General features: G+C 44.0%; 2 protein-coding genes and 1 pseudogene across 5 annotated transcripts in view; 1 reads left to right on the forward strand and 2 right to left on the reverse strand.

Moving 5' to 3' along the window:
• Kbtbd2 (kelch repeat and BTB domain containing 2) lies at positions 1-20,120 on the forward strand. Of its 4 annotated transcripts, none has more exons than XM_090332673.1 (4): positions 1-194; positions 10,944-11,434; positions 14,978-15,143; positions 17,521-20,120. In XM_090332673.1, exons 2-4 carry the CDS (start codon positions 11,265-11,267, stop codon positions 19,054-19,056), a joined length of 1,872 nt encoding a protein of 623 aa, XP_090188799.1. In that variant the 5' UTR covers positions 1-194; positions 10,944-11,264; the 3' UTR covers positions 19,057-20,120. The 4 variants fall into 4 exon arrangements, with proteins under 4 accessions (XP_090188799.1, XP_090188798.1, XP_090188800.1 ...); XM_090332672.1 differs by lacking the exon at positions 1-194 and adding an exon at positions 357-606; XM_090332674.1 differs by lacking the exon at positions 1-194 and adding an exon at positions 894-1,084.
• On the reverse strand, positions 8,255-9,259 carry LOC150062830 (elongation factor 1-beta pseudogene; annotated as a pseudogene).
• Positions 20,121-23,611: 3,491 nt separating the features above from the next.
• Positions 23,612-27,840, reverse strand: part of Avl9 (AVL9 cell migration associated) — a 31,501-nt gene continuing 27,272 nt past the window's right edge. The window contains exon 16 of the mRNA XM_090332676.1: positions 23,612-27,761. Within this exon, the coding sequence (XP_090188802.1) occupies positions 27,637-27,761 (125 nt within the window). The 3' untranslated portion in view covers positions 23,612-27,636. The remainder of the gene's footprint in view (positions 27,762-27,840) is intronic.

The raw sequence follows: 27,840 nt of genomic DNA on the forward strand, positions 1-27,840 counted from the left end.
GTTTTGGCTTTCCGGTGGAATCCAGCAAAGGAAGCGGGTGGGGTGTGGGACGTCTCCAGAGCCCGGGAAGCTACAGAACTGTTGCCACAGTCGCCAAGAGCGCGGCAGCTGGAAAAAAAGCCAGTGAAAGACAGAAGCGCCGGCGAATCGCTGAAGCCGGCTCGAAGTGCGCTTCCGGACCGCGGGCGGGGCAGGTAGGGGCCGAGCCAGGGAGTGTCGGGGCGGGACCAGGGCTGGGGGCGTGGCCAAGGAGCGTATGGGGTGGAGCCATGGAGCGCGGGGCGGGGCCCGGACTTCTGGCGCTCCCGGCTGACGAGGCGGCGCTGACGAGGTGGCGCGGGCGGGCGGCGCGCGCGGCTCCAGGGGCGGGACCTGGCGGTGGTCGGGCTCGGAGGGGCGCGCGGCGGCTCCGCTGAGGACGAGCTTCCTCGCTGGGCCGGCCGACTAACGAAAGCGCAAAGGAGCCGGAAGGGACACGGCAGGTCCAGTCTCCGGCAGGGCGAGTCTCCGGCTCCGGCCTTCCCGAGAGGGCCACGCCCCCGCCGCGGCCCGGTGTGTGGGCGCCGCCGGCCGGCCGGCCGGGACCCAGGCCCAGGCCGAGAAAAGGTGAGCGAGCGTCCCGTGGCGGGAGGGCGCGCCCCTCGTTGGGGCTGGCGGCGGAGGCCGGGCGGGGGGCGCTCAGGCCTTTGTGGCGGGGCGGGTGGCGGCCGCGGCATCTTTCAAACGCGGGCGCTTCCGCCGCGGCGGGCGGGGCGGGGCGGGGAGGGGAGAGGCGGGCGGGGCGCAGTGTCGCCTGGGGCGGCTGCGGGACCGGGGGGCGGGCGGGCGCCGCTCGCGGGGGCGTTTCCGGTCTCGGCCGGGCCTCGGGTCGCCCGCGCTGATTCTGCGTTTTCCAGGTCTTGGGACCGAGCGAAGCGCGCGCCATCCGGGCTCGGCGTCTTCCCGGCGTTTCGGGCAGGCGGGCCGCGGCCGGCTGGGCGGGCCCAGCGGCGCGTGCGGAGCGGCGGCCATGGGCCGCACCGCGTGGATGTGTGGGGCCGGGATTCGGAGGCCGCGCGGTAGACGGATGCCGGGCTGCAGGCAGGTTGGCATGCCTCGGTTTCACGCGTCTGCTTCTGCAGTGAGCGACCTCGTAAACTTGATCCCCCCCGACCTGCTGACTTCTCGAATGGGCTTCTCCATGATGGCTCGTGCCAGTACAGATAAAAAGAACTGCGAATGTCCATTCAGTCCGGGAAAGGTGTGCTTTGTGTCCAGTCCACCGGCGTCCCCAGCCGGGACGGGGGGAGGGGTAGTAGCCACCACTAGTCACGTGTTGAAAGTTGGGCCCTTTGCTTTCTGCAGTACTCCCACCGAAATCACAGGTTTTCTATTCTTCCCTCTTGACTCGGCCCCAATCTAAGTGCTTAGGGACTTTAGACCTTTTCGATTGTGGTTAATTTAACCTTGGGTACAGGACTTTTTCTCCCTTACCTAAGAAAAATGGGAAAATCAAGTTTGTTTTCCAGTCCCCTGGATATGGGACTGCAGTGCTCTTTCGTCTGGCTGCTAAAGTTTGCTTAGGTCTTTGTTGATGTAATTTTTGAGGCCCATTTAGATTGGAGCCTGAAATCCTGCGAGGTTGTCAGTAGTAAGTATTGGGAGGTAGCACTGCGTTAAGCAAGCTGAGTGATCCTGCATGCTTCGGACCTTTAGAGATGCTTAGACTTTTCCGCCTGTATGGGAAGCATTCCTAGGAGATCAGTTAACGAGAAGATACTGGTGAAGAGAGGTGCTGGAGCACTTAGGTGTGTACCCCATATGCTTTCTTTCTCCTTTGTTGATAGAATGGATTTTGTCGTAATACATGAACATTTACTGTTACATATGTTTAAAGCACTTGGTAAATTCCCAGAAGCTACAGTTCAGTTTTTTCTTGTTGTTGTAGGAGATTATGTTGCTATGGAGTCCAGCAGAGGCCCCCTGATTGCAGGCATGTACCACTGTGTTCAGCTGAGTGCAGGCATTAAAACCAAATATAAGGCTGGTTTTTCACAACATCTTTCTAGCGTTGTAGATTTTGAGTAGATTGAATATTTAAGTATTAGTCCAAGTGAGAAAGGGCAGATTGCTTTCAAGTAATTTTTGGGTGTATGAAAAGTGTTTTTAGTTTTGCCAGAAGTTTCCAGTGCTAAAGTTTCTGTGTGTGTGTGTGTGTGTGTGAAGAATGGATTGCCTCAGGAAATTTGGAGGAAGTCCAGCCATAAAATGAGAGCAGATGGCTTCCTTTTCTTAAGGCACATACCCTTACAAATAGTCACCTGTAGTAGCATCCACAATAAACAGGGGCTTCTAAGAATTCAGTTCCCTTTCAAATGTAATTTTTTACCTTTTTTGTACATAAACAAGCACTCTCCCTTGAGCTGCAATCCTCAAATCTTATTTGTTTAATATTTGTTTGGTGGTAGGGGAGTTTAAATTGAGGGCCCGTTGGCCTCACCAATTGCTAGGTAATTCACCACTTGAACCACTTTTGGCTGTTTTGGAACTAGAGTTGAGCAGACTGTTTGGCCTGTGCTGGCTTTGAACTGCAGTCCTCCACATCTCCGCCTCCTAAGTAGCCAAAATTATAGGTATGAGGATCTGGTGCCCAGCTTAGCTCTTGATTTTTTTTTTTTTTTTTTTTTGGAGAAAAGGTCTCCTTGTATTCCCATGCTGGCCTGAACTTAACATCACTCATACCTTCTGGAGTGCAGAGATTATAGGCATGGGTGTCTTCTGCTATGTGTTAAAAATTAATAAAAACCCTTAAGTTAGTAAGTCGTCATAACCCTATATTCTTCATAACATCATGAATAAGTGTCTGGGAAATTAAGTATGTTGTGATATTCCAGTGTTGTGATGGAAAAAATGATTGGCTTGGGGAAATGAAATTGATAATCAAAAAGGTTAAGGTGTTTTGCATTACCATACCCTTCCCAACTTTCCTGGGAAGTTACTGAAAAGCTGAGCAGAATAAAGAAAAGCACTTTCCAAAATAGAGAAATGTGTAGTCGTTTCTTGTTATATTGCTGTTCACTTAACTTAGGTTTCCCTGTAGTATGGATTTAAAAAAAAAACAACAACAATAGATAGTGGTTTATTATCTATCTCAGGAACTAAGATGTTTCAGAGAACCTTCACAACAGATGAAAATCTGTGAGGGATAACTGTATTATACTCATAATTGCCCCACACAGGTGAGATCTCCTGTGTGGTTTTTTGCTTTGTTTTGTCTCACTCCCACCCCCACTGCAGGTTTTGAACTCAAGGCCTTAGTGCAGTCTCTGAGCCTTTTTTTTTCTTTCTTTCTCTTTTTCTTTTTTTTTTTTTTTTTTTGCCACTCCTGGGCTTGAGCTCAGGGCCTGAGCACTGTCGTTGGATTTTCTCAAGGCCAGAGCTCTACCACTTAAGCCTCAGCACCACTTCCCGCTTTTTTCTGTTTATGTGGTACGGAGGAATCAAACCAGGGTCTTCATGCATGCTAGATAAGCACTCTACCTCTAGGTCAAACTCCCAGCCCCTCTGAGCCTTTTTATTCAAGGCTAGGAGGGGTCTACCTCTTTGAGCCACTTATGGTTTGGGGTATGGTTAGTTGGAGGTAAGAGTGGCATAGTTATTTTTGCCTGGGCTGGTTTCAAACCACCATCCTCAGATCTGAGTCTCATGAGTAGCCAGAATTACAGACAAGAGCCACCAGTGCCCAGCTCCTTTCCATTTTTTTAAAAGTGAGACAACTTATTAAGTACCACTTAGCCATGATAAAGAAGGACTGGATTTGGGGTATTGAGAATTTGGAATCTCTAAATCTGTTGTAGGTATGGACATTCACAAGTTTAGAAAGTGTTAGGGAAACTAATAAAAATACTAATAAAATATTTATGTAGCAGTGCTGTATATTGGATAGTGTGAGAGAATTAGAGTCTGTGTTTGGGGCCGAGAGTTTGACCTACTGGTAGAGCACTTGCTTAGCATGCACGAAGAGCTGGGTTCAATTCCTCAAACATAGAAAAAGCCGGATGTGGTGTTGTGGCTTAAGTGGTAGAGCAGTAGCCTTGAGAAAGCTCAAGGACAGCTCAGGCCCTGAGTTCAAGCTCAAGAGAGAGAGAGAGAATGTGTCATTGCTGTTTACAGATGAACAAACTAAGAGTAATAACTTCAGGTATGTAACTGGGCTTCAAGTAGTTTCAAATCATTCTCCGGATCTTTCCTGCTCCTTGACATCTAGAATGCCATGGATACTTTCCTACAAAAGCTTTCAATCTTTTTTTTTTTTTTTGCCAGTCCTGGGCTTGAGCTCAGGGCCTAAGCACTGTCCTTGGATTTTCTCAAGGCTAGAGCTCTACCACTTGAGCCTCAGCACCACTTCTGGCCTTTTTCTATGTATGTGGTACCGAGGAATTGAACCCGGGGCTTCATGCATGCTAGGCAAGCACTTTAACCACTAGGCCAAACTCCCGGCCCCAAGCTTTCAATCTTCTGTATGGACATTTTCAGCACTGAGAGAGCACTACGTGAAAAGGCTTCCTCCAAATAGAGTGATTTTTCTGAAGGGAAATACCCTCTTTCTTCATCTCTAATGTGTTATTTCTTTAGGTTTTTTGAGATTGTTATGTAGTTCAGGTTGGCCCATAGCTAACTACTCACTGGAATTAAATACACATGCATGCCATATCCAGCCATACTTCATTCTATTTAATTAAATATACGTGGATATAATAGGATACTTTAATATAAACATTGTGGAAAGAGTAAGCCAATTAATATGATCAGTAACTCATTTTGGGGGGGAAGGGGTGATGAGAGCATTTAAAGTCTAAGCACATTTTGTGCAATTCATTATTGGTAACTAATTACATACCGTGCTGTGCTCTGCAACAGGTTCTTAATAGAGTTCCCACAGGACATACTATGGAGTTTATGTATAAGCCATACATAATGTCTTCCCCATTTTTTTTCACCTCTCCTTCATTTTTCTCTCCACAACTCAGGTAGCATGTATTGTTGAGTTTCATTTTCATATTCTTTTTTACTTTCCATGTTCTATATTTTTCCTGGCTACCACTGGAAAAGTTTGCTTTACTTCTTTGTTTGTTCTATAGTTACTTAGTAGAAGAGTCTATTTACATACATGTAGGAGTGAAAATGAGATTTCAGAATGAAATTAGGCACCTTTTCCTTCAAACTCCATCCTTCCCCCTCTCCCTCCCACTCTCCTGCTTTGGATTTCCCCTCCCTCCCTCCCTCCCTCCCTCCCTCCCTCCCTCCCTCTCTCTCTCTCTCTCTCTCTCTCTCTCTCTCTCTCTCTCTCTCTCTCTCTTCTCTCTCTCTCTCTCTCTCTCTCTCTCTCTCTTCTCTCTTCTCTCTCTTTCTCTCTTTCTCTCTTTCTCTCTTTCTCTCTTTCTCTCTTTCTCTCTTTCTCTCTTTCTCTCTTTCTCTCTTTCTCTCTTTCTCTCTTTCTCTCTTTCTCTCTTTCTTTCTTTCTTTCTTTCTTTCTTTCTTTCTTTCTTTCTTTCTTTCTTCCAGATCGTGTCTCTTGTCTTTGCCCAGGTCAGCCTTGGACCTTGATCCTCCTACCTCTGCTTCCCAATAAGCTGTGAAGGATTACGAGTGTTCATAACTACACTCAGTTTTTGAGAGAGTCTCATTAACTTTATGCCCTGACTGGCTTCAAACTGCTGTCTTCCTACCTGTGCCTGCTAAGTAGCTGGTAAATGTTAGCCACAATGCCTGAAAACAGTCATGTTCTTAGACACAGCTTGCTTCATTTTATTTGACTCTAATGGGTTCAGCTTAGTTTTATAGCTTTGGTTTTAGCTGTAGTCATAGTAAGAGTAAGTGCACTTGGTTTTTGAGCTTTGGCAGTTGGCAACTCTCCAAGCATACTAGTATAATGATTGACAATAAATAATAAACATTAGTTGAATTTAGGTATATATTTATAACAAAGTAAACATTTTCCTTGATACTTAAGAATTATTTTGTCTGAAAATATCAGTTTCCATGGATAAAGATATACGATTTTGAAGCTATTTTATTTGTTCATTTATTTTTGTTGGCCCTGGATTTGATCTCAGGGCCTTAGGCTTGCTGTGGAGACACTTCATGGCTGGGACTTGAGCATAGTGCCTTTGGAATGCCCTACCAGTTCTCTCAGTTCTTGGTAATAAAGTAGAATGATCTACAAAACAATACAGTTATTGGGGAGAAAGATTTATAGTGTCCTGTCATTTGGTTACTAAATGAGTGATTATTATACACACAGAGAGTGGGAGGGAAAGAGAGAGAGAGAAAACACACAAGAGATTTTTACCCACTGACAGGAAAGGTGACTTGGAGCTGCTGAAGTTCTGATGGGCAGGAAGCAGAGTGAGGCCATGTAACAAGAAGTGGCCAGGACAAGCACAGTGACACTGAGTAACCCACTTCCTTCAACCAGACCTCCCATCTCCCAGTAGTCTAGTCTCATTTGTTTTTTTCATTGTCTTTTCTTGTGTGTGCTTATATGTATGGCTGTGATGCTGAAGATTGAACCCAGGGCCTTTTGTTGTGCTGGACTTGGCATTCTGATCTAAATGGCTAGTCCTCTGTTGATATTTTCAATCCATCTTCTTTAGACTTGACCTCAAGACACCTGCCCTCAGGCGTGCTTTACTGATCTCCTTGACATTACTCAGTCAAATCAAGTTGACAGTTAAAGTTGATAGATTAAGAAACCTTGTTACAGAAAATGTTGGTGTTATGGGTATTTGAAGGTTGTTGGTTGAGAAACTTAAATTTTGCAATTTTATGTGTGTATAGTTGATAAATTTTGACATCTATTTCCCAGAAAGGTGAGATAGTTTTTTGTTTTTTGTTTTTTTTGCCAGTCCTGGGCTTGAGCTCAGGGCCTGAGCACTGTCCTTGGACTTTCTCAAGGCTAGAGTTCTACCACTTGAGCCTCAGCACCACTTCCAGCTTTTTTCTATGTATGTGGTACCGAGGAATCGAACCCGGGTCTTCATGCATGCTAGGCAAGCACTTTAACCACTAGGCCAAACTCCCGGCCCAAGGTGAGATAGTTTTATTTTCAATTATACTAGGTTAAGATCTTAAATTATTTTTAGTTTGTATGAAGTCTGAATAGCTTTTTTCTGCCTATTTGATCATTTTTTGAATATATCTCTTCAGGAAGAAAATGTACCCTGAATTTAAAAGAAGACTCAGAAATAGAAACTAACAAAGCATTATTAATGAATATTACATAAAGTTGGCTTACTATATAATTTTTTTTCTCTTTTTTGCCAGTCCTAAGCTTGAGCTCAGAGCCTGAGCACTGTCCTTGGACTTTCTCAAGGCTAGAGCTCTACCACTTGAGCCTCAGCACCACTTCTGGCTTTTTTCTATGTATGTGGTACCGAGGAATCGAACCCGGGTCTTCGTGCATGCTAGGTAAGGTAGTGAGTACATTTCTTCTCAAACATTGTTATCCCTTTCTACATTTTTCTCCCACTTTCCCTTCCCCCTACTTTGTAATTTTTTGAAACAAAACATTTAAAAGTATACTTTAATGCATATGATTTAAAAATGAGTTTAGCAAAATCTAGACATAAATGGAACAGAAAGAAAATCATTGTAGGATATCAGGTCATGTCATTATATGGTGAACGAGACATAGATTTAGGTTATGTACAGCCTAAAAGAAATCCTGAGGTCTTCAATGTGGTCTAAATCCATCCTGGTCCTAGTCACCAATAGGCTTCACCTGCCTTAAACATGAAGGGGACAGTTGTGTATTAGATAGTTGGAGTTAGGACTTTACAATTTATGGATAATTTTTTTTTTGTAAAAAAAACATTGCCCATGGAATTAAGCACTTAAAATTATATATATTGTCTTGTGAAATAACTTACTTGAAATTCTGACATTCAAGACTATGAAAAGTTAAAAACCCAGAAATAATCCTAAAAATCATGGCTAGCAAATGTAACTTCAAGTAATGACTGTATAGTCTTAATTTATCACACTAGTCAAATTTCCCATCATAGACCTGTGTGTTCAGTTATGGAATGCTGCTCTAATAGCCTTAAGGAGGTGTGGTAACATGATAATGTACCATGTCACTTTTATAAAATCTTTTATTTTTAACTTTATTGTCAGGGTAATGTATAGAGGGGTTACAGTTATCATCAGGTAGTGGGTGAACTACTTTTTTCTTTCAAACTTTTATTTCAATGCCATTATCTGGGGGAGATTTTTAGATTTTGTAAAAAGCAGTCATGTCCATGGACTGCACATAGTCCTCAAGAGCAGTTATCTGTTCCTCCAGTTATCTTTTTCCTACTTTCTCATCTTCCACTATACATTGTATTTGAGACTTCTTAATTCCATATCCCACTGGAACCAGTTTAGAGGGCCCCCAGACCAAGCCATCTGCTTGAATGCTTCAGATGCACTCCTCCAATTTTGCCATATCTGTCCCATCATCCCAGGGTTTCACATCTAGTAAAATGGAAGACTTGGCAACAAGTGCAGATTTTTTGGCTTTCTTTGAGTCACACTGTGCAAGATGTTCTTCCCATAGCTTCTTTGGCTTCTTCACTTTCCTCCTCTTCATCAGACCCAAAGAATTCAATGTCATCTTCATCTTTACTCTCCACAGCTCTGCTTCCAATAGTGTCTTCCACATTGGCAGGGCCATACTTGCCTAAAGATTTCTTCACTCCTGGCAGGCTGCCCTTTTCTTTTTCATGGGATTTGATATAATTATACCAATGTAGGGCATGACACAAGTTGGCAGGTGGCGGGCTGGAGGCTGCTTCAAATACTGCCACATCTGCTTGCCAGGGCACAAACCCCTCGATGTAACTCTTGTCCGCCAAGTAATCATTGAGCACCTGGAGGCTCTTCAGGTCTCGAAAACCATGGCCTCGGTTGTGTCCAGGTAGCAGGGAAGAGAAGGAGCAAAAGAAGCCCACGCCCCGTGTTAAGGCAAGGAAAAAAAAAGGCTGGGTGCATTACTTTATAAAAATCTTTTTTTTAAAGTAATTCTTTTAAAAAATTAATTCTATTCCCAAGAATTTTGAATAAGGCACTAGGATTGTATGTGTGACTTGCTTTTCTAACCACTGGTATGACTCTCCCTAGAAACTGTAGTGGTAAAACTTAGGTTTATAGTATAACTTTCAGTCTGGAAAGAGTAGACATTACCATATAATCCAGAGTCTCACCCTGTCTTTGTACCTGGTTTAGTTACTTCCATAGTTCAGTTGCTGGTAAGATGACAGTCTATATCAGTAATAGTATAGTTTGGACAGAAGATACAATCTTGTCTTGTCCTTGGCATACTGGATGATAAGTTGTAAGGAAAGTATTGTTAGTTCTGTGCTGTTCATATTTATAATTTTATTTTATCTAAATCATTTGACTTTCTGATTATGGGAGCTCAGGGTCATCGAATAAGAAAAAAGGTGTTACAGTTACAATCTATTTTTGGCTTGTGTAAATCTTTTTGCCAGATGTAAATACTGAGTTTCAAATAACATTTTTGAAGTTAAACATTGATAGAACTGGAATTTTCTTTTTATGTTTTAATGAATAGTATGTAGTGTGACTAAAGTCTAAGGGTTTTTTTTTTTCTTTTAGTGGTTGAAATAAATCAGTCTTCCTAATATTAAATGTCATAGTTATCATGTCCAATATTTTGTGTTTTGGTTTGTTTGTAATACATTTTAATGTCTGATAAGAGTTGAGGGAAAATACTATCTCTGCAAATGCCCTGGAAAATTTTATGCATAATTCTAGGTGAATCCTCTGCAAATAAGTAGGATTTAGATTGAATTTGTAATAAAGTCACATTAATTTGGTAACACTCATCTATGTAATAATCATATTTTCTGTGTTTGGAACATGTATCTCTACTTGGTCATGTTTCATAGTTTTTTTCAGCGAAAGTGAATGTTCTTATAAAGATTGGGAAATTCTACATAGGAATAAGTTTTATATGCTTCTCTTAAAGGACTTAAAACATGTAGCATGATGTTAGGGGTTCTTCCCAGTGAGTACTTGGCTAGCATGTGCAGGCCCTGGGTTCTGGTCCTCGCAACTCAGGCAAAAACTGCACTGTGTGTGCATGTGTGTGACTTTGGAAATAAATCAACTTAAATCCCTTTGCCATTTAGTTTAATAAGTAACTTAAATGTGAAACCATTGAGATTATATAAAATCAGTCCCCAAATGACAATTCTTGCAAGAGAGATTTTTGTTTTGTTTTGTTCTTTTTACCCTTAATTATGCTCACATGATACTACCAAACCAACTATGAGCTCTCTCTTTGGTAGCTTAAACTCTGTACAGAACTTTAAAATTATGATTTAAGTGTTCCTTATTTCCCAGGAAGCTGTTTTATATGGAAGGCAAAAAGTTGGAATTACAGTGATTCATTTTCTGTAGTTTACTTTTTACTTTTAAGTATGATAACTTTTAAATTACTCATTTCATGCTTTTTTATTTTTTTTTTTAAATCATGCTTTATTTTTATGGTAGCTATGGTATAACTTTTCTTAAGACTTCCTCTCTCCCCTCCCTTGGGTTTTTTGACTCAGGACCTCAGGCTTGCTGTGGCACTAAAACTTGAACTGAACCTCTTGCCCTGAGGCTTCCTTTTTTCTTTTTTGCCAGTCCTGGGTCTTGAACTCAGGGGCTTGGGCACTGTCCTTGGGCTGTCTCAAGGCTAGAACTCTACCACTTGAGCCACAGCACCATTTCTGGCCTTTTTCTATGTATGTGGTACTGAGTACTCGAACCCTGGTCTTCGTGCATACTAGGCAAGCATTCTACCACTGGGCTAACCTTCCGGCCCCCTGAGGCTTCCATTTTAACATTGTATTTTTAAGGTGATGGCTGAGATACTTTTAACTGAACTGTTTTTGTTTTTAATTCTCCAGAGGATCTGTGGACATAGGATGCTGCCACCAAATCTACCTCCTGAATTGGTCTCACACCCTCCTGAGCAGCCCATTTCCAAATTGGAGGAGAGTATCTGGAGACTGTTGAAAGATTTTGAAGAACACAATTGACACATGATGACCTAGCAAAGATCTAGCCTAACGAGATACATATTAGAAAAGAGAATGTGTCAGTGTTAGTTGTGAATGCTGTAGATAACTGCAAGCCGACTTTATCTTCTTTCTGAAGTATTAGTGTGACTTTCTAGCAAGCTAGATTTTTTTCCATTGTGCTCCTGAAGATATTAATGGAATACAGTCATGGCCACTACAGATGAGAGGCGGGTCAATACCGAGTATGCTGTGTCCCTGCTGGAACAGTTGAGGCTGTTTTATGAGCAGCAGTTGTTCACAGACATAGTATTGATTGTTGAGGGCACAGAGTTCCCTTGTCATAAGATGGTTCTTGCAACCTGTAGTTCCTACTTCAGGTAAGTACTTTAATCTTACTTTATAGTCACAGATACAAAATACTAACCTAATTTAAATTTTTTTTCTTTTTTGGCCAGTCCTAGGGCTTGAACTCAGGGCCTAAGCACTGTCCTTGGGCTTTCTTAAGGCTAGTGCTCTATCACTTGAGCCACAGCACCACTTTCAGCTTTTTTTTTCCCCTATGTATACGGTACTGAAGAATTGAACTCGTGTTTTCAGGCATGCTAGGCAAGCACACTTACCCCCCACTAGGCCAAACTCCCAGCCCTAGTTTAATGTTTTAATAGGATAATTTTTAAATGTTTAAAATGTTCAGTGCTCAACGGTTTTCTTAAGTTTTCAATTCAGCAGTACTAGTAGTTTCCTTAATCATGGGCCAGATGAAAGGAAGGTTTAATTTTAATTTTTATTTATTTACTTATTTTTTGTTAGAGGGCTTGAACTCAGGGAGGACCCTAACCCTGTCCTTGAGCTTTTTCACTCTAGGCCAGAGCTCTACCACTTTATGCTATAGCACCACTTGTAGTTTTCTGGTCATTACGTGGAGATAGGACTTTCCTCCCTGGGCTAGATTCAAACTGCAACCCTCAGATGTCAGCTTCCTGCTTAGCTAGAAATACAGGGGTAAGCTACTGGCTCTATGCTGAAAGGAAAGTTTTTGTGTTTTGTTTTGTGCTGGTTTTGAACTCAGCTGGGCATTGTCCAGGGACTTTTTGCTCAAGCCTAGTTCTATACCATTTAAGCTACGGCTAGCAGTTCTGGCCATTTGGTGGTTAATTGGAGATTATGGTCTCATGGACTTTCCTATTCAGGCTTCAAACTGTGATCCTCAGATCTCAGCCACCTGAGTAGTAACTGTTTACATGCAGTTTCAGATATTAGTTTTTTTTTTTTTTACCGATTTTCTTTGTTGTGTCAGAAAGTTTATTATTGTCATTGCTATTTATTATTTATAAGCAATGCCTCTAAAATATAGTTAATCATATGACTGGATTATGGAATTTCAAATCCATGATTCAGTGGATCTAAGGTAGTGACTGTTCATGAATGGTTGTGATCTCATACACACCCAGACCCACTGTCCTAGCAGATGTGCAAGAAACTCAAGGTTAGTTGATAGATAGGCTGGTTAAGCACTCCTGTTTAGTACCAGTAAGTATAAGTTGATTGCCCGACATTGAAATGAACTTTAAGCCTTATGAGCTCAAGTGACCCTCATGTCCTAGGTTCCCAGCCTGACATTTATGGTTAACTGCCCTAACTTTTAAGCCTCTGCAGAAATTCTAGGTTTGTTTTTTTGTTTGTTTTTGTTTTTGTTTTTTAGGGCTTTTTTTGGCCAGTCCTGGGGCTTCAACTCAGGGCCTGGGCACTATCCTTGGGCTTTTTTCAAGGCTGGTGCTCTACCACTTGAGCCACAGCGCCACTTCTAGCCTTTTCTGTTTGTGTGGTACCAAGGAATCAAACCCAGGGCTTCATGCACCAGGCTAAACCCAGCCCACGTTTGAGGCACTTGAACTTGAGGCTTAAGTGTTGTCCCTGGGCTCAAGGCTAGAACTTTACTTCTTTGAACCATAGCTGGACTTCTGGTTTTCTTGTGGCTAATTGTAGATGAGTCTCATGGACTTTCCTGCTTGGGCTGGCTTTGAACCACAAGATCCTCAGATCTTAGTCTCCTGAGTAGCTAAAATTACTGGCATAAGCCACCAGGGACCAGCTTAACATGATGCTTTTTAAAAATTGCTATTCATCATGCTACCTTTTAACTGGTAAAATTCAATTTTTTGACTCTGATTAATATTGCCATGTGTTTTTTGTTGCTGTTTTTTGTCACTTCTGACACTTGAACTCAGCCTAGGCTCTGTCCCTGTGCCTCTGTATTTAAGGATAGTGCTCTACCACTTGAGCCACAGTGTCATTTCCAGCTTTTTTTGTCTTATGTGGTATTGAGGAATTGAACCCAGGGCAAGCACTCTACCACTAAGCCACATTCCCTGCCCATTATTGCTGTTTTAAAGACAATATTACAGTTTTCAAGGCATCTTCATCTTCCTTTAGCTGTCTTGAACATTTGAAAGTACGGTCTCCCTAAAACAACTTAGTAATTAGATTTGTTGAGTATGTAGAAAGCATAATTTAATGTTGGATCCATTTCATATCCACAGGAAGAAAATATATTTTTTTTCTGTATCTTTTCTGTGGATGGGGTAAACTTTTTTTTAATACTTCTACAAACATTTAATCTTTTCCCAAATGTCCTATCTGCTCTCCTTTCTGATTTCATGTTCATTAATATGTAATACTGCTGTGAATTAAGAAATTCCTTTATTCATGCAAGGTATTGGGGATTGAACTCAAGGTCTCAGCATTTATTAGACAAGTGTTCTACTACTTCAGCCATGGCACCAAACCAGAATTTCTTCCTTTTGAATTAAATTAGGAAAGATTATAGACTTCCTTTTGGATTATTAATGATGGCCTACCAAGAACCTCTGTATAGTTTTGAATTGTAGTTTCTACTTCTTGGTACATCTACTGTTTGTTTTAGATGCAAATGAGAAACTCACTTGTGAGCTGCTCTGAACTTGAACTGTCATGCTTCAGCCTGTTATGCTGTTAAGTAATTCCAAGAAGCACAGTTATATTCTGGAAGTTTTGTTAGTGTGGCATCATGAAGTGTCTTGCACCTTTTTAGGAACTTCTTACCATTTTTTTGCCTTTATTGACATATATTTTACCTACCATAAAGTCAGTAATGTATATAAATGCGTAGTTGGTCCTTTTTCATGCAGGTTCTTTGAATTAGCCAACTACATATCAGAGATATTTAGGAAAAATTTTAGTATTTACTGAATCGTTTTCTTGTCTGTAATCCTTAAGCAATAGTCTTAATTACTGTTTACTATGCATTTACATTATTTTAGGTGTTACATACCTATAATCTAGAGATGGCTTAAAGTTGAGGATAATGTGTAGGTTGCGTACAAGTAGCCATTTACATAGAAGACTAGAGTACCCTCAGGTTTTAGTCTCCTATAGCAGAAAGCAGGATGACTACATGGCGAGATAAATCTAATGCTTCTATGCAATGAACTGCACACCCATTTCCAGCCCCTGACTGAGCTGTTCATTTTGTATCCATCTATAGTTACTCTCATCCTCACGTGTAGCTCTAGGTAACTACTAATCTACTTGCTATCTCTGGTTTCTTTTTCTGACCATTTCATATAAACAGATTCATATAATATATGGCTTTTGTGTCTGGCCAGCATCTCAGTTTCCATCTGACCATTGTATTTGAGGCTCATGTGAGTTTTTCATCAGTAGTTACGTTTTATTCCAATGTATGACTAAGTAATCAGAATGGCAGGATGAGTCTGGGGTACCTGGCATTGGATTATGTATGATTTTTTTCTTGTCTGTTGGAACCAGTCTTACTTATCAGAAAGAATCCTAATTGATTTTCCCTGTGTTGTCTAGTTTCTCTCTACATCTCTACATTTGTTTTACCATGAGTCCTTTGGCTGTGTTTCTGTCTCTCATAGGGCTATGTTTATGAGTGGACTGAGCGAGAGCAAGCAAACACATGTGCACCTGAGGAATGTGGATGCTGCCACCCTCCAGATCATAATCACTTACGCCTACACGGGGAATCTGGCTCTCAGCGACAGCACGGTGGAGCAGCTGTATGAGACGGCCTGTTTCCTGCAGGTAAAGCTGCTGCTCTTCCTCAGAGACTGAGAGTGTTGAATCTTACTTAGCCTCTTGAATAGTTAGTATTACAGGCAGTGAGCCGGCCTCTTCATCATTTTTTTGTCTGAGACATGGACTTGAATTTGGTATCTGATTTTGGTGCTTTACCACCTGAGCCATGCCTACAACCCCAGGAGTTGGTTATTACTCTCCCCCCTCTCCCATTTCTTTTCCTTTTTTGGAATGATACTTTATACTTAGAAATAAAGTTTTAGCTAGGGGCTGGGATGGGGTGTGGCAGTGCAAGAACTCAGGAGGTATAGAGGCAGGCAGATAGACAGGTAAGAGTCCAGTCTGGGCTACATTTCAAGACCCTGTTTCAAAATAACACAAAATAAGGAGAAAGTTTCTCCAAATAGAAACCTTCAAAGCAAAGGTTAAAGGGTTATGAGAACACAGTGGAAGATAGCTGGTAGGTACTGAGGTCACAGTGGATGAAACCCAGTAAGTAGGAGGCCATAGTGGATGATAGCTGGTAGTACTGAGATCTGCTCTCCATGTGAATGACAGTGGTTGGGTGTTTACCCAGGTGTAGCCTGGGAGCCAGAGAATAGTTAATTCTTTCTTATATTGCTTCCCTCCTCTTTAGTCCTATACTGGTTACTCTCTCATAGTTCAGAATTCATAGTCTTCACTTCCTAAGGCCAAACTTGGAAGAGAGTATTGCTTGCACTAAGCACTCTTTGACGTTTACAAGCTCACATTCCTTAGATGCTCAAAGTTTCCTATAAGGTTGTAATCTTTTCCTGCTGTGTCAATGAATTCTGTATGTTTAATGTATGCACTTACTGCCTCTTGGGACATGGACAAGTGCTCCTTGGCTTTCGTTGCTATAATCACCTTAAATCAATATTTTTAGGCAACAGGTATTACACTAACACTTAACATTGATCCTCAGCTAATCCTTAATCATTTAAGGTAGACAGTTATTTCTTCACTTTATATGAGAGAAGACATGTTTAAAAAAGAAGCTATTTGCCTATAATTATACAAGTACTGACTGGCCAGTTCAGGTTTGGGATTGACATGACCTGATTCTTCACTGTAAGCAGCTTTTAGTTAACCTGGTGGTGAATGAGTATGGATGAATAAGTATGATTAGTAGATAGCAGTTCTGAGTCAGCTGAGACCTGACTGCTTTCTCAGGAAAAGAAAGAAAAAAAAAATCAGTAGAAGGCGTGGGTGGTTCAGATGCATCATTTCAGTGTAAGTAACCTACGGCTCTAGACATAACAGTGATATATCACTTGCCTAAACGGGTTCTGGCCACAATCCCAGCACAGTGAAACTGACTAAAGGGTGGTTGCACATGGCTTCCAATGACTTAAATCTTCCCTCTCCAGATCAGAATGGCAGTAACAACTCTTCTTAGTCACTTTACCTGGCTGCCTTTTCCAGCTACTCAGTAATTATCCTGTAATCATATGTTAACTACTTGCTATAATTACACGTTTTCATATGGTTTCCTAAAAATCTAAATTTTAAGAATTTTTTTAATGCTAAAGAAGTAACTTCCCTATGAATTTCTTTATCTTTTACACTGTTCAGGTTTTTTGTTTTGTTTTGCCAGTCCTGGTTTTGAGCTCAGGGCCTGAGCTCTCTCAAGGCTAGAGCTCTACCACTTGAACCTCAGCACCACTTCCAGCTTTTTTCTATGTATGTGGTATTGAGGAATCAAACCCAGGTCTTCGTGCATGCTAGGCACTCTACCACTAAAGCAAACTCCCAGCCCCTGTTCAGTGAGTTTTTTTGTTTGTTTGTTTGTTTTTTTGCCAGTCGTGAGGCTTGAAGTTGGCCTGAGCGCTGTCCTTGGACTTTTTTTCTCGAGACTAGAGCTCTACCACTTGAGCCACAGCACCACTTCCAGTTTTTTTTTTTTTTTTTTCTTCTATGTGCTACCGAGGAATGGAACCCAGGTCTTGGTGTATGCTAGGCAAGCACTCTACCACTGGGCTAAACTCCCAGCCAGTTGTTTTTTCTTTTTCTATTTTTTTTTTTAATGCCTACTTAATGTGTTACTATTTAAGTGGAGCAGTTAAATAAGGTATTGTTAAGGACAGGAAATTCAAACCTCTACCTAGTCTAATAATTATTTTGTGGAAACCTTTCTCTTAGCTAAAACTTAGGGATCCGAAGTAAAAAGTACCCAGAAACGGAAAGGTGACCCTGGACCCTGCATTTCACAAAGAATTTGGGGTGCTGGGGCTGTGGTTTAGAGTAGACACAGCCTTGAGCCAGCATGTATGATCTCTCTCCAGTGCCATAATTTGTTACATGTTGGTTCATTTGTTGGTATCCTCTGCCCTTATCAATCTGTTCCCCTTTATTATTTTAGGTAGAAGATGTGCTGCACCGTTGTCGGGAGTATTTAATTAAAAAAATAAATGCAGAGAATTGTGTGAGATTGTTGAGTTTTGCTGACCTCTTTAGTTGTGAGGAATTAAAGCAGAGTGCTAAAAGGATGGTGGAGCACAAGTTCACAGCTGTGTGTCACCAGGAAGCCTTCATGCAGCTGTCCCATGACCTGCTAATAGACATTCTTAGCAGTGACAATTTAAATGTAGAAAAGGAAGAGACAGTTCGAGAAGCTGCTATGCTGTGGCTGGAATACAACACAGAGTCACGGTCCCAGTATCTGTCTTCAGTCCTCAGCCAGATCCGAATTGATGCACTTTCAGAAGTGACCCAGCGAGCCTGGTTTCAAGGGCTGCCACCCAATGATAAGTCTGTGGTGGTCCAAGGTCTTTATAAGTCCATGCCCAAGTTTTTCAAGCCACGTCTTGGCATGACTAAAGAAGAGATGATGATCTTTATTGAAGCCTCTTCAGAAAACCCATGTAGTCTCTACTCTTCAGTCTGTTACAGCCCACAGGCAGAAAAAGTTTACAAGCTATGCAGCCCACCTGCAGATTTGCATAAGGTTGGGACCGTGGTCACTCCTGATAATGACATCTATATAGCAGGGGGCCAGGTTCCTCTGAAAAATACCAAGAGCAATCACAGCAAGACAAGCAAACTGCAGACTGCCTTCAGAACTGTGAACTGCTTCTATTGGTTTGATGCACAGCAAAACACCTGGTTCCCAAAGACCCCAATGCTCACTGTCCGCGTGAAGCCGTCTTTGGTTTGCTGTGAAGGCTACATCTATGCAATTGGGGGCGACAGTGTTGGCGGAGAACTTAATCGGAGGACTGTGGAGCGATACGACACAGAGAAGGATGAGTGGACCATGGTAAGTCCTCTGCCCTGCGCGTGGCAGTGGAGTGCAGCAGTGGTGGTCCACGACTGCATTTATGTGATGACATTGAACCTCATGTACTGCTACTTCCCCAGATCTGACTCCTGGGTAGAGATGGCCATGAGGCAGACGAGCAGATCCTTTGCCTCTGCTGCAGCCTTTGGTGACAAGATTTTCTACATTGGAGGGTTACACATTGCCACCAATTCTGGCCTTAGACTCCCCTCTGGCACTGTAGATGGATCTTCAGTGACTGTAGAGATTTACGATGTGAACAAAAATGAGTGGAAAATGGCAGCCAACATCCCTGCCAAGAGGTACTCAGATCCCTGTGTTCGAGCTGTTGTGATCTCAAATTCTCTCTGTGTGTTCATGCGAGAAACCCACTTAAATGAGCGAGCTAAATATGTCACCTACCAGTATGACCTGGAACTTGACCGCTGGTCTCTGCGCCAGCACATATCTGAGCGTGTGCTTTGGGACTTAGGCAGAGATTTTCGATGCACTGTGGGAAAACTTTATCCGTCCTGCCTTGAAGAATCACCATGGAAACCACCAACTTATCTTTTCTCACCAGATGGGACTGAGGAGTTTGAGCTAGATGGAGAGATGGTTGCACTTCCTCCTGTATAGTTGAATTGGAGGAGTGCTGCCTGGTTCCGTCCCTTCTGTAAGCAACAGGCTAGGAGAGGACTAGATGGGGAGTACATAAAGTTCTATCTTTGATAAATTTTATTTTTATGCCCTGCTTAATATTTGCTTCAGTATATCAGTGAGTCTTACAGGAAGATGTGCTGCCATAATAGGAGCTAGGTGAGTTAGCCATTGAGATCCTCTAATGTGTACTCTGAGAGCAGAGGGATGAAAGCTAGTGCTGTTAGCCCTATGCATGTACAGTTCAAAGTTCACTTAGAGAAGTACCTTCCTTTCTAGTATGGGACATCACAGACTGTGCTGAGATTATTTAGTGTATCTCTTTCCTGTGCTTTGTCTGAAATTCTGGAATGCATTTTTCCAGTAACCAACTGCGCTTAACACTGATGTCCACATTTGTTTAGCAGTGTTGTCCACGTCCTCTGCCATAGTTGAGAACACTCCGTAATTTTGTGGTATTACACCGAAAAGGTACGACTGCAGGACCAGTCTTATCCAGTTAGGTGCATGTATCCTCTCCACTAACTTGTCTATCTAGAATACAGGTCGTCCAGCTAACTGGCCATGTACCAGGAGCATGAACCAGTTGCCGGGCTTGCAGTGAGAATTGTGCGGGTCTGTGGAGCTTTCATGGTGAAGGTTTCCACCCTCTTGCGTTAGCACTGCTCACGCATGCAATTACCTGCTGCTGATGAAGTCCTCCATCTTCAAGATTGAGAGTGGGTTAACCAGGTCATTACATCCTAATTTAATAACAGCGTTACTGTAGAGTGATTGTGTGTAGGTATCTGTTAGCTGTCAGAGTGTGTTTTTTAAACCTGAAGTGTGTGTGTTGGGTTTGGAGCCGTCTGCACTGGTATCTGCAGTAGGGCAGATGCCCAGAACTTCTGGGCATCACCCCAGAAACCACTGGCGGTAGTGGCGCTGCCACGGACGGGAGCACGGGCGCTTATGACCAACATCGCCGGCATGTCCAACTCTGTAATGTTCTCGCACTGTATTTTGAATGACATTAATTTATTAAATAAATTGTATATATGCAACATTTGTTGGGGTGTATATGTGTGGTGGGACTGGCTGCTTTTAGTTTGCTTTTGCTGGTGCAGTCAGGTAGCAGTATTGGTGTCTTCAGAATTTCGTATGAGATGCATGTACACTCTAGTTTCCCCTCCATTGCTCTGAAAATACTACATGGAAAATGGTGGAAATGGAATGAAGGGGCCAGTTCCTTAAGTATTGGCTTGTCTGTCTGGAGCTATGTGTCTGAGCAGTATACCAGAGCTGGGCTGCCCTTTACCATCCCAGAGTACGGGCCTCTCACCTACTGTTCCTAGGTACCATATAAATTGTTGTTTTTGGTTTTTTTGTTGTTTTTGCCAGTCCATGGCTTGAACTCAGGGCCTGAGCACTTTCCTTGGGCTTTTTTTCTCAAGGCTATAGCACTGTACCACTTGAGTTGCAGCACCATTTCTGGCTTTTTCTGTGTATGTGGTACCAAGGAATCAAACCCAGGTCTTTGTGCGTGCTAGGCAAGCACGCTACCACTAGGCCAAACTCCCGTCCCTAAATTGTTGCACTTTTACAGAGCCTAATTCACAAGTTGCAGAACTATCATAGATGCATGTGTGGAGGAAACCAGCATATTGGGGTTTGACATGCACAGTTTCAAGCATCCTTAAGGCTGGGGGGAGGGTCATAGAATGCATCTCGGCTGCTAATTAAGAGGACCACTGTGAGATGTGCTTATATCACAGGAAAATGTCTTCTCAGTGATAGAATGTCACCAAATCTGTACCTGCACCCACCTGTGCTGCTTGATTCTGCTACTCCTAAAGGAATGGTCACTGGATTGTGGGCACGGCTTGTGGTAGAGCACCAGCAATGAACAGGAAAAACTGTTAAGGCCCTGAGTTCAAGCCCAAAATGAAATAGGCACTCCTTTTCCCTCCAGATTGCCACTCACCAAGTTTGTGTGTGTACTGGTGCTTGAATTTAGAGCCTGTCTCTTGGCTTTTTCCACTCAAGGCTGGCACTCTACCACTTGGGCCACACCTCCATTTCTGGCATTTTGGGGTAGTTAAAAGCATTATGGACTTTGCTGCCTGAGCTATCTTTAAATCTTGATTCTCCGGTCTTAGCCCCCTGAAAGGAGTACAGACATCAGCCACTGTAGCCTGTAATTTTATTCCGTTTTAAAAAGCCATGTTAATCATAAAGTGTACAGTTCAATAACATTAGCTGGTTCACACTATATTTTTGACCATTGGGGCTATCTAGAACTCTACCTGCTCAAGTCCCTTTTACTCTCTTTCATCTCTTCCTTCCCCACTGGGAGTTGATAATGGTTTCTGGATGATGGGTAAGCCTCTGGGAATCTGAGCTTTCTAGTTGATGGGGCCAAGAACATTTATCTGTCTTTTTGAAGGACTGAGCACCATTTCTGCTTTCCAGAAGGCTTAAGTAATTGTGCAGATGGACAGAACTTTGTGGAACTGCTAGATTTCCAGACGAGAGCTGTTTTGTTTGAATCCCTCTCCATTTAGTCAGCTGAGTTCCCTTGGGTGTGCAGTTTTTCTTACCCGCAGCCTGCTTTCTGTTGGTTCTCAATATCTTTCCCAGTTCACCAAGAATTTGGAAATGTAGGAAGAGCTTGCATTAGTGTTCTGCCTCCAGAGTTACTGCTGCTGTGTAATAATAGCATTGGTGTGTTGGACACGTAACCACAAGCCCTCACATGGGAAAGGAATGCTTTGTGTGGGCCACGGTGTTCTTCATATGCCTGCTGTGGGCCAGGGTGCCTGTCCTCAAGCTCCTTACAATGCCAAGTAGGCCCTCCAGAGCAATCACCTCAGCCATAGAAGTGTAGTAAGAGCCCAACAAAGAAGGTATGCCTGCCTGGCTGAAATTGCCATGGCCCTGGACTGTGCAGCATTTCACCTATAGGCAGCAGCTTCTCAGCTTTTGCCATGCTTGGATCCCACACACCCATTCTCCACCAACAGACACTTCAAAAGACTTGCCATAGCAAGTCACCCTAATGCAGCTCCCATTTCCATGTTCTTGATACCAAGGAAGAAGCCAAGGAAATACCTAGGAAGAACTGGGCCTGTGGGCCTCCTCCCTGCGTGGTGCTATTTCTATGGTTGCTTTCTCAACCTCACCACCTCAGGATTGCCTGAACATGGTAAGTATCATGTACATGAGCACTGCCCTTCTGAGCCCACTGAAGTCTCCACTCATTAACTGTCAACAGCTTCATGGATGTAGCGAGCTGTTCTCTTCTTTCTTGGTTGGTACTGGGGATTGAACTCAGGGCCTTGAAACTAGTAGGGAGGCACTGCCCCACTTGAGCCATACCACTGTCCTCCCTTTTGATGCTGGTTATTTGCAAGACAGGGTCTTTATGCTCTGCTGGGCCTCAGTCTTCCACTTAACCTTCCCCAGGCTTTGTTGCTGGGAAGGACAGGCTGGCACCACTGTACTCAAATACTACTTGTAAATATTTCATAAAGGTCTGCTCTGGAGCTTCAGGGTTATGGTGCTGGCATCACTTTGCCATGGTGAGGTTCCCTGTGGCAAAGGCAGAAGGGACAGTTCCATCTTGGAACACTCACCAGGACCTCCTGAGGACTGACTGCTGAGACTAGAGCCCCAAGTGATATAACCCTCCTGTAAGGCCCTACTTCTGAGAGCTTGCTCACAGCATGCTCAGTGAGATAACTATGTGCAGACTGGCCTCAAACTCGCCAAGCTGTTCCCTAGCAGCTGGGAACACAGGCAGGAACCACTGCACCTGGCAATTCTAAATTCTTCACAGGAAATTACAAGAAATCTAATGCACACTTGTGTCTACACACCACCATCCACTTCATGCCCACTATTTTATCAAGTGGCTTTTGTGCCTCCTCTTCCCACTCCCCCGGGGCACAGGCCACGCTTTGCTTTGTGTTCTGGGAGTGCAGACCCATCCAGTCCCATGTTAGCACATAACTGACCTCCTGAGGCAGGTGTGGATGGAGTCAAGCCCAAAGAACACAAAATAGACCTGTTGTGTCTGGCTTTTGTCTTGAAAACTACTCAGGATCTGGTGATGGGGCTTGCCCACTTCCAGCCCTGTGTGGATCAGGTCAGGTCAAAAAGAACTGGCTCCTGAATGTTAAGGGAGACAGAACTGTACCGCAGTGGATCAGAGTGACAGCACGCAGCTCCTTCCTGGTGGGACATGCACCAGGCTGAACCATGGCCTAGCCCAGCTCCCTGTAAAGCTGTTAAGCAGGTGCTAGACAGCACATGAAGGGACAGACATGACGCTGGAGTTCTGAGTTGCCAGGGCCCAGGTAAGAGTCCACGCTGTGTGAAGACACCACCAGTGATGGAAGAGGACATGGCTTGACCAGCCTCCTCTGTGCCCTGTATGGCTCAGGAGCTGGGGTGTCTGTGGGGAGTCAGGGTAATGACCACACAATGTACCCCAGGGCTGATATCTCGTCACCAAGGGGCCCACAGACCACACAGACAACAAAATGCCAGAGGATTGGAGGGCAGATGGGTTCATTTTATTACTGTTTTTTCTTAAAGTTACAACAAAGTTTTACAATTCAATGTGATCAAACGTGATTTATAATTTTTGAAAACAATGGACAAGAGAAATGAAGTAAAAATGATAAAAGCAGTAGAGAGTGCCTTCTGATCAGGAGGTGCCACAGCTACATCTCCTTAGAAGCTTCTGACAGCAGCTTGTGGAAGCTGTTTTCCCAGTGCCTCTGAGACACTTGGCACCAAGTGCCTTCACCACCTCACTCATCAAATGCTTTCTAAGCTTAGGAACAGTACTAAGTCTGGATCTTTCTCCTGCTACAAAATCATACTCTTAAAAAACAAAAAAAGGCGTTATTTTCACAGAAGCCTGATAATGTCAGTGGCCTTTCCTGGCTCAGTACCGGACTGAAATGTTCACGTTTATATATTACACAAAAATAATCTGAGCAGCAAATTATGGCTGCGAGACTCGGAGCAAGGGTCATATAAGAAGCCCTGATGGTGAGCTAAATATACAGTTTCCGTATCTCTATGGAGAAAGGTAAACTCAGCAACACAGAAATACAAATGCACTTGTTTACAAAATACACTCAGCCCCTCAGACATGCACACCTGGGAGTGCAACAATGACAGGACAGGTGCACCAGCCCTTTACGCAAAGGGACCCAGGCACATGTTCTCAGTCTTTGGACAACTACTTATGGAATGTGGGGAATTGTAGAGAAGCCAAGTTAGAGAGTCAGAGGTTCTGGAGTCAGAAGTTGTGGAATGCAATGCAGAATGACATCATCTGTGTGACCCTGTCATGGTGAAAGGCTCTTGGGACAGGGTAGGAGAATTGGGCATGTACACCAGTGCTGGCACCTCCCTGCACGTGGCCCCTGCTGCCTGCCTGGCCACTCCACAGGATTGGGTGAGAGGGACCCTGCCTGGTCTCTGGTGCCTGAGGACTTCCAGGCTTGTCACCAGCACTGGACAAGGGAACCACCAGCTGTCATGTGTGCAAAATTTCTCCAGAGAACACAAAACCTAACACACAGGGTCTACCAGGAGGCAATGCCCTGCTCCACTCTGCAACACGGACCTTCTTTCCAGAAGAATTCTTACAATCTTTCACAAATGTTATCAATACCCCTTTCACTTAATGAAGTACCTGCAGCTCCAGATGCCTGCCCTGTGTCTGCAGTCCAGATTCTCTGTGGCTCCACAAAGAAAATTGTCCTCAAAACACACAGCACTAAGCCTCAACCTTCACAGCATGGAGTCACCTTTGCTGCCAACAAAAACTGCCACTGTTTCTTAAAAAGGAAAGCACACATGGTTGGAATCACTCATGGACTTGAGGACAGACCACACTGGTCTTGTGAGCTCTACCTGGGTGACAAGGACTCAGCCAGCTGTAAGTCCTCCTTACCCACTGTCACTGTATGCCAGGATAATGGCTTCTGAGTCAGCCAGATAGCAGCAGGGCTGCCGCTAGGCTGTAGATGACTGCGTGCCCACAAGGCAGAAGGCAGCCAGCTGGCCTCAACTCCCCCAGCATGACTTATAGGCACTCAGCTGTTAGACACAGGGCCTTGGCAATTCCTGCCATACCTTTACTGGAGCTGCATTACAGACTGGCCTAGCAGGGCTCAGCCACCTGGCATGCAAGCTTGCCACCGGGGCCAGCAACTCCAAAACACCTGTGCCCCTTTCCTAATATGGATACCCCAAAACTGGCATTTTTCTATGGCAGAAGTGCTTCCTTCTGAGACAATCCTTCAATGCTGAAAGCCAGTTTAAATAAGTAGAAAGTTCAATGACAGTCCACTTAGGCCAGGCCCAGTGGTGTGCACCTGTAATCTCAGTTACTTTCGTAGCAGAAGCAATAGGACAAGGACTTGACTTTTTTTCCCCTTTTGGCCAGTCCTGGGCTTTGAACTCAAGGCCTGAGCACTGTCCTTGGGCTTTCTCAAGGCTAGAGCTCCACCACTTGAGCTAGAGCACCACTTCCAGCTTTTTTCTATGCATGTGGTACTGAGGAATGGAAGCAAGGTCTTTGTGCATGCTAGGCAAGCACTCTACTAGTAGGCCATACTTCCCGGCCCAGGACAAGGGCGTAAGGCCAGCTGGGTTACATGGCCGGGTCTCAAAAACTATCTCACCTCACGTGGTATGATGGTGTCCGTGCAGCTGTGACCTCACAGCTGTCATCTCACATGGCCCAGAGCCCAGGGGCAGCCACGAACAGGCCATAGCAGGCTGTGGGATGGGAAACAAGCCTCGGAGTCCATGGAAAAGTTGCATTTATTTTGCTTTAATATTCTATTCCACTCTCCCCCACACACACACCCACCCTGTGCATGTTTCACACCTAGCCACTCAGGAGACTGAGATCTGAGAATCTCATTTCAAAGCTTGCCCTTGAGACTTACTTCCAATAAACTACTCAGAAAAAGTTAGAAATGTTTGCTCCGGCTCAAGTGGTAGAGCACAAAGAAGCTTGAAGCCTGAGTTCAAGCTCCAGAACCAAGAAAAAAAAAATCCCAAGGATTACAGGTATGCCTGACTTCAGAATGAGTTCTTTACAGTCTCAGTACAACACTGATCAACATACTTCTTAAGGATTGTTTTGCTATTACTTTCTTCAAATAATATTTACTGAAGCTAACTTTCTTGGCTAAAGTAAATTTGTGGGGTTCTCAGGTTAAGTCCTGCAGTTTGTCATCACTGAATCTCAAGTTATACTCAAACAGAAATATGCTTGGGGATTTAGTGAACTGTCTGGAAACACCAGTTGGAAAGTTTAGGGATATTTAGCGCCTGCTCTGTGCTTTCCTGTTTACATTTTTATAAACCAACATTTCTTCAGGGGAAATGAAGTCTGATCATCTGTCAGTACCCCTGTCCCCAGTACTCCTGACAGTGCAGTAGGATGTTGCTTGTCACTGAGAAGGCAGCTGCTGGCAGCAAACACTCCCTGAGCTACCACACATCCACCAACTGCACATTGCAGTAGGCACTAAGTGTGGCAAACACTAGCTGCCAGGAAAAACCAGCCGATGCCAACAGGGCAGGATCCCCTTTTATCCAGCAGGTGACCACGGGGCCTATAATTGGCCTCTCTTGCCTCCTGCCCTCAACATGTGAGCCAGGGTGAGATTTCTCCTGGTTATGGGTTCAGAAGGGGCCTTGTGGAGGACTCTGTGGAGGAAGGCAGCCACGTGCTAGGCACAGCTTTCTGAACAAGGAGACCCAAAGCCTGTTGCTCAGGGTCCACACCAACAAAGAAGTGCTTCCTGGGGAGGCAGAGGCAAAGCTCTGGTTTAAAACATGGCGATGAAGACTCAATGCTGGACGAAGTAAGCCAAGCTCATTGGTGGGCTCTGAAATTCAACCTAACAGACCCAACCTGGCCCACAGACATGATCCTCCATCCCCCAGCCTCCCAACCAGGCTTCCTTCCTGTCACCTCAGAGCAATCCAATCAGTAAAGAATAAAGACCGAACCAGCACGCCCCAGCCTCGGGCCTCCTCTGGCCTTCATGGTCCCAGAGGAGGTGGCCTGGTAAACACTCAGGAGAACAAGGTGGGCTGCCCAGTCCTAAGCTTAGCGAGTACTAGGGCCAACTTCAGAGAAACTAAAACAAGAATATAACTTAATTTTAGTACATATAAATTACAACCACCATCTAGATATTCCAACAGTAAAATAGAACAAAATATACATAGGTAAAATTTTTTCTGAAGTAAACAAATGTACAATCTCAGAATGTAGAACTCACTAGAAGGTCCGTTGTGTTTTAATCCGGCTCAGAAGGAGATAATAGAAGTCAATCCATGTCAAGCCCAGCCTGGCTTGAACATGGTGCCGCTCTTGTCGTAGTGGCGTCCCTCTTCCCAGAAGACGGTCCACACCACAGACACAGCTGCCACTCAGCACAGTCCTGCTGTGGGCCTGTGGCAGAGGAAGGGGTCTGGAGCCATAGGTGACGGGCACCCCCACCCCTGAGAAGGCCACACAGCCTGCGTCCTAGCTCAGGGCTTCCCACTGTCCTGGCCGCATGGCTCGGGGAGACTCTGGGGGGATGAGGTGCTGAAGGCCGAAAGCCAGGAAGACACGGCTGTCTTCGCGCTGGAAAATGCGCCTCCCACAGACTGGCCTGCAGGAGGAAAGGAGGTGTCTGGGTGAGTCCAGGTGGTGCTGGAGAGGGAAGCCATGCCCCCGGCCCCACCTTAAAT

The sequence above is a fragment of the Megascapheus bottae genome, chromosome 5 (assembly GCF_031878675.1).
Source record: "Megascapheus bottae isolate mThoBot1 chromosome 5, mThoBot2.hap1, whole genome shotgun sequence".
NCBI classification, from domain to species: Eukaryota; Metazoa; Chordata; class Mammalia; order Rodentia; family Geomyidae; genus Megascapheus; species Megascapheus bottae.

Coding starts and splice junctions, on each gene's coding strand:
- Kbtbd2 (XM_090332673.1), top strand. CDS start 11,265: ATGGCCACTACAGATGAGAGGCGGGTCAATACCGAGTATGCTGTGTCC. Junction 11,435..14,977: donor ACCTGTAGTTCCTACTTCAG/GTAAGTACTTTA, acceptor TGTCTCTCATAG/GGCTATGTTTATGAGTGGAC. Junction 15,144..17,520: donor AGACGGCCTGTTTCCTGCAG/GTAAAGCTGCTG, acceptor TTATTATTTTAG/GTAGAAGATGTGCTGCACCG.